Source organism: Cetorhinus maximus, chromosome 15 (genome assembly GCF_964194155.1).
Source record: "Cetorhinus maximus chromosome 15, sCetMax3.hap1.1, whole genome shotgun sequence".
Lineage (NCBI taxonomy): Eukaryota > Metazoa > Chordata > Chondrichthyes > Lamniformes > Cetorhinidae > Cetorhinus > Cetorhinus maximus.
Window position 1 is genome coordinate 22,109,804 of NC_135893.1, and position 10,834 is coordinate 22,120,637.

The following is a 10,834-nucleotide window of genomic DNA, read 5'->3' on the forward strand; positions in this document are numbered from 1 at the left end:
GGTATGATAGCTGAAGACTAGCATCGGAGATGAACTGGAGGGCTAGAAGAAGTAAAGATGGGAGCAGAGACACAGGGTGGGTTAAGGATATGTAGGGATTTGTAAACAAGCCATGGGATTTTAAACCAATGGATTGGAGAACGAGCCAGTGAAGTTTGATGACGGTAAACAAGATGAGTAAGCAGGACTTTGTATAGGACAGGAAATGGGTATCAGATACCTTCAGAATTTACTATTTATAGAACAATAATAAAGAATAAATAAAATAACCTCAAAATGAATTTGAAAGTTAATCAGTTTTCTTTTTAGTGTTTAAATTTTAAGGAAATCATAGGGTTATTTCCTCTGTGAGACTATTGTATTAATTCTGCCTGATGTCTGTTTTATTTCAGTGATCTCCTGTAGGTGCAATATTGATGTGACATGGCGGAACATCCTGTGCAAGTTTTTGTTTATGGTTTGCTGGTATCCTGTGGGATTTTTGGAAATGCTCTGGTTATCTGGATCGCTGCCGACTCCACCCGAGAAAACTGTAACCTCGCCTCCTCCGACCTCATCCTGATGAACATTGCAGCGGCAAACTTGATGCTTTCCCTGACGAGGAACACCTTGCTTCTGGCGTTCGACGCTGGACAGACTGTCTCTTTCTCTGACGTGGGCTGCAGGTTGATGATGTTCATCTGGACCTGGCTGAGATCAGCAAGTATCTGGGTCACCCTCAGCCTAAGCCTGTACCACTTTGTCACAATCAGAACAAGCCGGAGCACGTTGGAAAGGTTAAGTGAGAGGAGGAAGGTTGTGAAGACCCTGGTGGTGGAGTGGGCTTTGAGCCTGGTGTACGCAAGCTTTGCCCTGCCATACTCCTCCAACTCCAAGAATAACAGCACCAATAACTTAATGGTGATCAGTAGCACTATCAGACCTTTACTCGGCTGTGTGTGGACATTTCCAAATGAAATTAGCGGTCTTGCATACACATTGGTCTCTGTCATAATACATGAAGCAATCCCAGTTAGTCTAATGCTATTTGCAAACGCTGCCACCTTGCTATTTCTCTACAGGCATTACAGAAAAACCCACGATGTCCAATTCTCCAGTGGCCAGGTCAATACTGAATGGAAAGCAGCCAAGACCATCCTGTACTTGATCTTGCTGTTCATTTTCTCTTGGGGCACCCATGTATTTTTAGTGAATTATTGTAATTTTAAGGGTAGTCCCTCGACACGCTACATGTTAATTATCGCCAGGTTCTCTGCCTCAGGGTTTGTGGGATTCTACCCACTGGTTGTGGCGACTGGTCACAGCAAATTAAAAAAGAAGATGATTATCATCCTGAAGTGTAGGTGGCTGAATTTCACACAGCAGAAGTGATTATCCTGACTGCAGTGAGAAACAGCTACATAAAATGTGTGAATTTCTTGTTCAACTTTTCCAAACTGCACCAGTTGCAAGAATAGTGATTAGAGTTGTGGAATTCTTTGCTGACAGCTTATGTCTTATTCACCTATGATTTAATATCAAACACATGACCTCAGGTGTTCTTGAAAATTATGGTCTGTCCCCGTCCTTCAATTGTGTAAGGCACTAAGTACCTCAGAACGAGAATGGGCCTTTCAGCCCCTTGAGCCTGTTTTGTCATTCAGTTATGACTGATTTGTAGTTCAACCCCATTGCTAATGTAACAAAAATGAATCAATCTCAGTCATGAAAGCTTCAACTAATCCAGCATCCACAGACATTTGGGAGAGAAAGTCCTAGATTTCTGATATCTCCTCTAAATGGCCTGCCTCTACTCAATCATATCCTTTAATCATTTTAAACACATCCATCAGATTTTTCACAATCACGGAGTACAAGCCAAGCTAATGCAACCTGCCCTCATACTTTAAACCTTTTGGCCTTACTATTATTCTGGTGAATCTGTGCTGCAAGGCCTCCAAGGCAAGTATATCCTTCCTATGATGCAGTGCCCAGAACTGAATGCAGTACTCCAGATGGAGCTGACCAAGCCTTTATACAAGTGAAGTATAACCTCCTCTTCATTGTATTTTAGCCACCTTGAGAGAAAGGCTAACATTCCATTAGCCTTTTGGATTGCCCTTAATAACCGTCTCTTCACTTTTACTGATATGTGTACCCAGATCCCTTACCTTCCCCACAGTCTCTCACCATTTAGAAAATAGTCTGATTTGTCTATCTTAGATCTGAAAGTGGACAACCTTACACTTGCCCACATTGAACTTCATTTGCCACATTTTTACCCATTCACTTAGTCCGTAACTTCCAGTTCCCAGCTACACTATTATTGTACCTCACAACTTAGCATCATCTGCAAAATCTGATGTACAACTCTCTATCCCTTCATCCAAGTCATTGATTAATATGGTGAAAAGCTGTGACCCCAACTGAGCTCCACAGACCAGGGTGAGCTAAGAACCATAGGGCGGAGAGTACAGACTTGGCTTGAGAGCAAAATGGACAGTATCTGATCAGCCACTACTTATATACACTGCCCAGTTTTCCTTTCCCTTGAGGTGAGTGGAGAATAGGATGGGGAGTATGATGGGTCGATCTGTCACTGCCTATTTTACACTAAAGTTAAAAGAACAATCAAGTCTTAGACTCTTAAGTTTTAGGGCAGAATCTTTGGCTCGGTGAGCCAGGGCGGGGCCCGCTCGCCAAGGTGTAAAATGACACGTGGTGACGTTGGGCGTGCGTCCCGACATCACTACGCGTCATTCAGATTTTCAGTTCGACGAGCACGCACCCGAGTCGACTGTGCGCCTGCCAAAGTGTCAAAGGCCTATTAAGGCCAGTTAGCTATTAATTAAAACAATAAACTTAGCTGCCCGTCCAACTTTAAGAGCCCAGGCGACCTTCGCAATTTTCATGGAACCTCATCCACGGGCGGGATGAGGTTTCATGAAGGTTTTTAAAGGTTTGAAAAAATTTTAAATAAAATTCATAGACATGTCCCAGCTCATGTGACAGTTTCACATGAGGGGAACATGTCCTAAAACTTTTTTTCCTTTGTTAAAACTTTTGAAACTTAAACTAATCTCCCTGAGGCAGCTCCACGCCCACCCCAACACAACCCCCCCAACGGGAAGAAAATTCTCCCCTTAGAGTTTTTGACTTATTGAGTGATATAATCTGAGGTTTTTTAAAATTTGCTCATGGGATGTGGGCCCAATTGGCAAAGCCGGCATTTGTTGCCCAACCCCAATTGCCCTTGAGAAGGTGGTGGTGAGCTCCCTTTTTGGTCACTGCAGTCCATGTAGGGTAGGTACATCCACAATACTGTGAGGGAGTTCCAGGATCTTGACCAAAAGACAGTGAAGGAATGTTGATATGCTTCCAAGTCAGGATGGTATGTGGGTTGGGGAGGAACATAGAGGTGGTGGTGTCCTCAAGTGTCTGCTGCCTTTGTCCTTCTGGGTGGTAGAGGTCGGACTTTGGAAGTGTGGTCAAAGGAGGCTTGGTGAGTTGTTGCAGCGCATCTTGTAAATGGTGCACACTGCAGCCACTGCCCCGATAAAAGAGGGAGTGAATGTTTAAGTTGGTGGATGGGGTGCCGAACAAGCAGGCTGCTTTTTCCTGGATGGTGTCAAGCTTCTTGTGTGTGATGGAGTTGCACTCATCTGGGCAAGTGGAGAGTGTTCCATCACACTCCTGACTTGTGCCTTGTAGATAGTGGACAGGCTCTGGGGAGTCAGGAAATGAGTTACTTGCCTCAGAATTCCCAGCCTCTGATCTGTTTTTGTAGCCATAGTATTTATATGGCTGGTCCAGTTCAGTCTCTGGTCAATGGTAACTCCCAGGATGTTGTTGGCAGGAGATTCATCGATGGTAATGCTATTGAACATCAAGGGAAGATGGTTAGATTCTCCCTTGTTGTATGTTTCATGGTGGGTTTCAGTACAGAAACACTCATTAGCAATGATTTATTTCCCTAGATAAGTCATTTTGTCTAAACCTCCTCACTCCCCATACTCCTGTTTTTCACGTAATTACCTAATTCCCTCTTCAAAGTATTTTTGAACCCCCCTTCAACAAATTTGTGGAAGAGAATTCCCTATCCTACCCATCCTCTGTGTAAAGAAGGGTTTTTCTAACCTCCCTTTTAATTCTTTTCATGATAATTTGAGATGTGTGCCCTTTCACTGCAATTTCACTGAGAGTGTGCCACTATTCATCAGATTATAACCATTTATGATTTTGAAGACATCTTTAAGCTCACCTCTTAACTTTCCCAATAGTTGCACTGGTAGTGGTGATACAATTTGCCTCAGCGTGCATGGCTAAGAAAAGAACAAAAATGGGGCTCTTCCCCCAATCACTGTCCATCGATTTTCATTGGAAAGTGGATGCTTGGATATCATAATGACAGCGTGAGGTTCAGCTAAAGTGCCCCATAGTCAACAGCGAAGTGGACAATCTCACATAAAGTATGTCCACTTGGACAAGATGGCAATGAGTAGCTGGAACGTATTCTAATATCACAGATTCTTTACAGTGCAGAAGGAGGCCATTTGGTCCATCGAGTCTGAGTTAAAACCTCCAAGTGAAGCAAATTGAAGGGAAGGTGGAACAAAGAGAAAAAGGCTAAACAACAGTGCTCATTGTTGCTGTGCAATGCGGATATCACCGTATACAGTGCCGTGTGCTTATCACTGAGTACAGTGCTTTGTGTGGATCGCTGTACATCTAATACCATGCAGTTTTCAAAAACAGGAAAAGTGCCTACAAAATGATGCTGGATGACTCCAGGACCTGAACCCTTAAACTACACATGTGACATTCCTCTGTACCATGGAGAGGTCAGCCAGGACACAAAGTCATTCAAGTCCATTAACCGACAGCGATCTCTCCGACAGTCAGTTCCGGTGTACTGGCTCCATGTCACATCAAAGACAACCTACATTTGAAAACAATTATGAAATGTTGAATATGTCCATGTGTAATTAGAGTCAGCGGCTGCTGGACACTTTCTATTTGTCACAATGTTGGATCTGGCAGAGATATCCTCCTCTCTGTTTAGATATGTATACACTGAGGAGCAGCTGTGATCCATGGCTGATTGCTTGTTAATCTGTGTCTCTGCATGATATAGGATAAAGATTAACTTAGTCAGTTGAAATCACAGGTTATTTTGGTGCTTGTTGCATGGTTGACATATATTGGAGATGTCAGTTCCAACTTCTTGCGATATTAAATGTGCGTCACTTGTGTCCTTTAGAGACTCATTCAATGACTTGCCTTCAATCTTGTGAACAAAGTAAAATGACAGGCAAATTAAAAAATCATTTAGTGTCAGGCAATATGATGAAACCATTGAAAAGAAATGGTGCTCCCTTTGAGCAGTGCTGTGGTGCCATGGTAACAGTGGGCAGAATTTTTCATCCCGTGGGCAGGAACATGCCTGACCCCATCGGGAGTAAATTAGTGCACGATGATGTCAGGCGAGCGTCCCGACATCATCGCGCACTCGTGCGATATTTCGGTCGGTGGGCGCACGCGAGAGTTGGCAACGCACCCACCGACAATTAAGAGGCCTATTAAGGCCCTTAAGCAAGAAATGAAGTAGAATTTTTCACTGCCCGTCCAATCTTACGGTAGACGGGTGGGCAAACAGGCCACCTTTGCATTTTTTGCAAAACCTCATCCGTGGCCGGGATGAGGTTTCCAACAGTAAATCACAAAACAATCAAATTGTTAAAAAATCATTTTTAACATGTCGCTCTTCATCTGACTGAGTCACATGTGGGGATATGTTTATATTTTTTGTAGAATCTTAATTTTTTACGTTAAAATTCTTCAGGCAGCTCTGCTGCTTCAGGGAGCTTTCAGTGCACGCTCCCCCTGCACATGCGCAGACTTCAGCACTCGCGCTCCTCCCGCCCCAACCCCAGCAGCGCTGAGGCTCTCGGCACACGTTTCACGCTGGCTGGCCGCTAATTGGCCAGCCAACATGAAATCGCTGTCGGAGCCCAATCGCGGGTAGCAGTCCATTTCGTGGCCCACCCGGCCGTCGAAGGGAAAATCCTGCCCAGCGTGTGTGTGTGTGTGTATAGCTACAAAAATATCTGGATAGCTACAAAAATATCGTCAAACCAATACCTCATCACAATACATAAAGGATTCAGAAGGTTAGGGCCATGAGAAGGTAACACAACACCAACTCACTGGGCTGGATCCCATGATCAATGGCAAGCCATTAACCTCAAAGGAACTGCCCACAAAGATCAGGCAACCTTCTGTGACATGGGTTTGAGTATAGCTGCCACCCTCTGATTCATCGGCAGCTCTGTGCAGGTGGGGCTTCCGCCCGCAAAGTCCTTGATCCAGGGGAAGGCCCATCTCTGGCCTGTCAAGTGCCTGAGTGGCTCTTAATTCAGCTGGCCTTCCCTAAAAAAGACCACATGGGGCTCCGGCTGGCTCTGCAGCCAGCAGGTGAGGCCCCCTTGCCCAGTTATTCTGTTTCTCTTTCCACAGATGCTGCTAGACCTGCTGAGTATCTCCAGCATTTGGTGTTCTTACAACAGTTTGGCAGCTTAACAGTCATTTGCTGTTGTTATCCTGTAAATGACCAGATTTATTGAATTTAATTTCACAATGTGAAAATATGAGTATCTGGGGATTGATTTTAATTCCCTTCCCCATCCACCCAGCGTGAATAGTGCGAGAGATGGTTAAAATTGTCCACTTATCGGCCCATGGCCACACCATTCCCATCTGGCGACATTTTATCTTCACCAACTCTGAAGTGGGCCACTCCCGCTGCAGGCAGGTGAAGGCTTCATGTAAATGTAAAAGCTGTGGCCTGGTGATGTAATCCTCGCTGAGAACTAATTTGAACACAGATTCAGGAGGACCAAGCTCAGTACGGCAGAAGTCCAACCAGCAGCCAGAAGAGGCCAAGGTAAGTTTAGAAGATATACTTGTATGTGTCATGCTTGTGGGACAGGAGGAGCAGGGGTTCCCTCCTCCCCAGGCCTCTCAAGGAATCTCTGGGTCTCTCCCCAATTGGTGATTGACCTGAAACATTAACTTGTTTCTCTCCACAGATGCTACAGCTGCATACTGATCTGCTGTGCGTTTCTGGCATGTTCTGTTTATCCATCTGCCTGTGGTTGGTAAGTGTGTGTGTGTGTCACAGAGCCATGGAGTCATTCCGGCACAAGGGATCGGGTCCATGCTAGAATGTGTGCGAGTATGTGCAAATGGACAAAGGTGCAGAGAAAATGCAAATATGCAGGATTGCTCTAAGTTAAAATAGCATTTCCCACATGATTACAACCGATTGAGCGGAATTTCATTGCATTTTTTTAATTAAAGGTAATGTGCATGCAGAGAATGTCAGAGATTTGGTGCCTGGTCTCCGCTTGGCATCAATACCTTATCATAATTGGTTTGGGATGGAACGATTTAAGATGAAAGTATTCAGCCTCTGAGTGACAGTGAGAGTGCTCACATCATCAACAGGTTCATTAATTGGATCGGAGCTCATCCCTGCTTCACAATAGTGCCAATCACACAAGGAAATCAATCTTTAGATTTCTTATTCTTTGGTTAAAAAATTGATTTACATTCTATTGAATGGTCTCCATACAGCAGAGAGAAATAATTTGCAGCACTTGAAGAGGAGAAGCTATATTATGTTGAAAGATGGAGAAGTTAATTTAGGTTGATGTGAGGACGGTTTACTAAAACAGACAGATGACCACTGCCTGCAGCCTGAGAAAATGTAATGTTTATCTATGGGAGTAGGCTGAGGATACCCCTATTTATGTTGGTGTTGTGCTGTTGGACAGGCTTGTAACAAATGAGCAGATGACATTGTTTTACAATTTAACACTCTCAAGGAATGCTCTTCGTTACTCTTCACAAACAGCTGGCATTTACACATTGTCTTCATGCAGAAAAACATCCAAATGCACTTCATAGAGGAAAGCAAATGGACACTGAGCCTTATTGGAGGTGGTGACCAAACAGATGGCCAGAACAGTTGGGGTTTAAGGATATTTTTCAACAAAATAAGAGAAGTTTCCTCTGACTGAAAATCAGGACCAAAGCTATTGTTTTTAGCCTCCACCATAGCCATATTTCTTGTCACTAACTGTATCCACATTCTTGATTACTTATACAGACTGAACCAGATTGTTTGAAAGCTTGGCATTCGGTCTGACCCAGAGCAATACTTCAAACCCTACATCCTATTTATCAACAAGACTGCATACTTCCAGCTGCATAATATCACTCACCTCTGCTGAAATCTTTATCCATACTCTGGAGACATGATGGCCGAGAAACTTGGACTCAGGGGGAGCACAGGGACTGATCCCTGCACCTGTATGGTGAGGCCCAAGGTGCCCCCGAAAGATGCCTCGGGCCTCATTTACATCTGGATGGTCAGTTGGAATAGGTATCTCATAGGGGAGGTGCAATTAAAAATCAGGCCACTGATGGCATCAGAGCGACCCTCAGGTAGGTGAGGAAAGGAAGGGGGGGGTGGCTGGGGAGGGGGACAATCGGGAAGGCCAAGCGACAAGTTGGGAGATAGCGACAGCAATCAGCAACACGGAGAAACAAAGGCAAACAACAGCGGGGTAACAGTAGTGGGGATGGGGTATTGGTGGCAATCGAGAGGCGGGGTAATGACAGTGATCAGCGGTGGGGGTAAAATAGTGGTGAGGGAGCTAAAGGTCCAATATTAGGGTAGTATGTTTAAAAATAGTATGTTTTTTGCCACACGTACAAACAGGCAGTCTCTTTAAGGACCTCCTGTTAGGCCACATTCAGGCTTATTCCGGCTGCCTCAGAGCAAATCAATCTATCAGTCAGGGCTTCAAACACGGATTAAGCTCTTATTTGCATCTCAAAGATCCTAATGCCTCTTTCAAGCACTGCTTGCTGATTTTTGTGCCATTTACCAGCATGGCGACCAGTGCACAATCTAGCTCGTTTGCCATACTGGAGGCTTAAGAGGCCATTTAGTGCCCACAAACAGGCTCTGTGCAGCCAAATGTCTAGGCTGATTTCTCCAATGACCTCCTTGCTGGGCATCCATTCTCCAACCCCTGAGTAAATTGCAACATGTTCAAACCTCAAATTCCTGTATGCTGTCCTGCACTCAGTCCTGTTTGTCCATCGCCACTATTTTGACTCACCTACACTGGTTCCCTGCCTCCCAATGCATTGCATTTAAAATCTTAATCTATAAATTTCCCGATCATCTTCTCCACCCTATCTCTGCCAGCACGAATAGCTACTTATCCATGCTTCAGATTTGCGAATTTAGACTCTTGCGCAGCCTCCCTTTATTATTGGTCACAGAGCCTTCAGCCACCTGGGTTCTGGAATCTGTTCTAAAAACCTCCCTCTTCTTTTCACCATGGTACCCGGACAGAAATAGAGAAGTCTGTGTTACATAATACACAAATGTCTGGATTGAAAAGGAATGAAACTATTGTAACTGGCTGGAGACAGGGACAGGAAGAGCACTGTATCTTAGTTGAGGAGAATGACATAGTTGTATTTAAGGGAAAGCTAGATAAGTGTATGAAGAAGAAAGGAATAGAAGGATATGCTGATAGGTCTCGATGAAGTAGGTGCAGGGAGAAGGCACGTGTAGAGAATAAACATTGGCAGAGACCAGTTGAACCACGTTGTCTGTTCTTGTTCTATAAATTCTATGTCATTCTATGTAAGCACTCATGTGAATGAGCTTGGGCCACTGTTGCAGTTTAATTTCATAATGTACACAGCAGCTTCCTCCGGAGGTTCTTTGTACAAAGGTTGGCATGCATTGTTCCAGTGGCCATATAGCAGGGGGGGGGCGTAGTGGTAATGCCTCTTGACTAGTAATCTAGAGGCCCAGGCTAATGGTCTGGGTACGTGGGTTCAGATCCCACCACGGTAGCCAGTGGATTTAAATTCAATTAATGAAACCTGGAACTGAAAGCTAATGACAATGAAAGTACCATCGATTGTTGTAAAAACCCAGCTGGTTCACTAATGCCCTTTAGAGAAGGAAATCTGCCATCTTTGTCTGGCCTACATGTGACTCTAGACCCATGTGGTTGACTCTAGGGATGGCCAACAAATACTGGCCTTGCTGGTGATGCCCACATCCCATGAAAGAATAAATAAAAAAGAAATATCCAGTGCATGCAAACAGGAAGTTCAGGAAAAACTCAGCAGGTCTGACGACATCTTTCAAGTCAAATGACTCTTCTTAGAAATTCTGAAGAAGTCAATTGAGTGATGACTCTTCTTTGGGACTTTGAAGAAGAGCCATTTGACTCAAAATGTTAACTCTGTTTCTCTCTCCACAGATGCTGCAGACCTGCTGAGTTTCTCCAGCACTTTCCATTCTTATTTCAGATTTCCAGCACCTGCAGTATTTTGCTTTTATGCTAACCCAAGAGTTTGTTATCATTACTATCTGCCTGTGCCTCCTTAGAATATTCTCTTCTTTTGATTTTTTAAAAATAAAATTACAGTTACATAGAATTTTGCAATTCAGAAATGGGCCATTTGACCCAATAGGTCTATCATGTTTAATCACCACATGAACCTCCTTCCAACTTATTTCATCTCACCCTATCAGCATATCCTTCAATCCCTTTCTCCCCAATGTGCTTATCGAGTTTCCTCTTAAGTGCATCCATACTAATCATCTAAACTATCCCATGTGGAGTGTGTTCCAAACTCTTGCCGATCTGATTCTCAGTGGATTTATTAGTAACTACCTTACTTTTACAACACCTGATTTCGGTCTCTCACACAAGTGGAAACGTCTTCTCTACATCTACCTTATCAAACCCCTTCA

The 10,834-nt window shown here is 44.1% G+C and overlaps 1 protein-coding gene across 1 annotated transcript; it reads left to right on the plus strand.

Annotated features, from left to right (window-relative positions):
- The first annotated feature begins 423 nt into the window (after positions 1-423).
- On the plus strand, positions 424-1,371 carry LOC144691114 (olfactory receptor class A-like protein 4). The gene has a single exon (XM_078559187.1). It carries the CDS (start codon positions 424-426, stop codon positions 1,369-1,371), a length of 948 nt encoding a protein of 315 aa, XP_078415313.1.
- Positions 1,372-10,834: the final 9,463 nt, after the last annotated feature.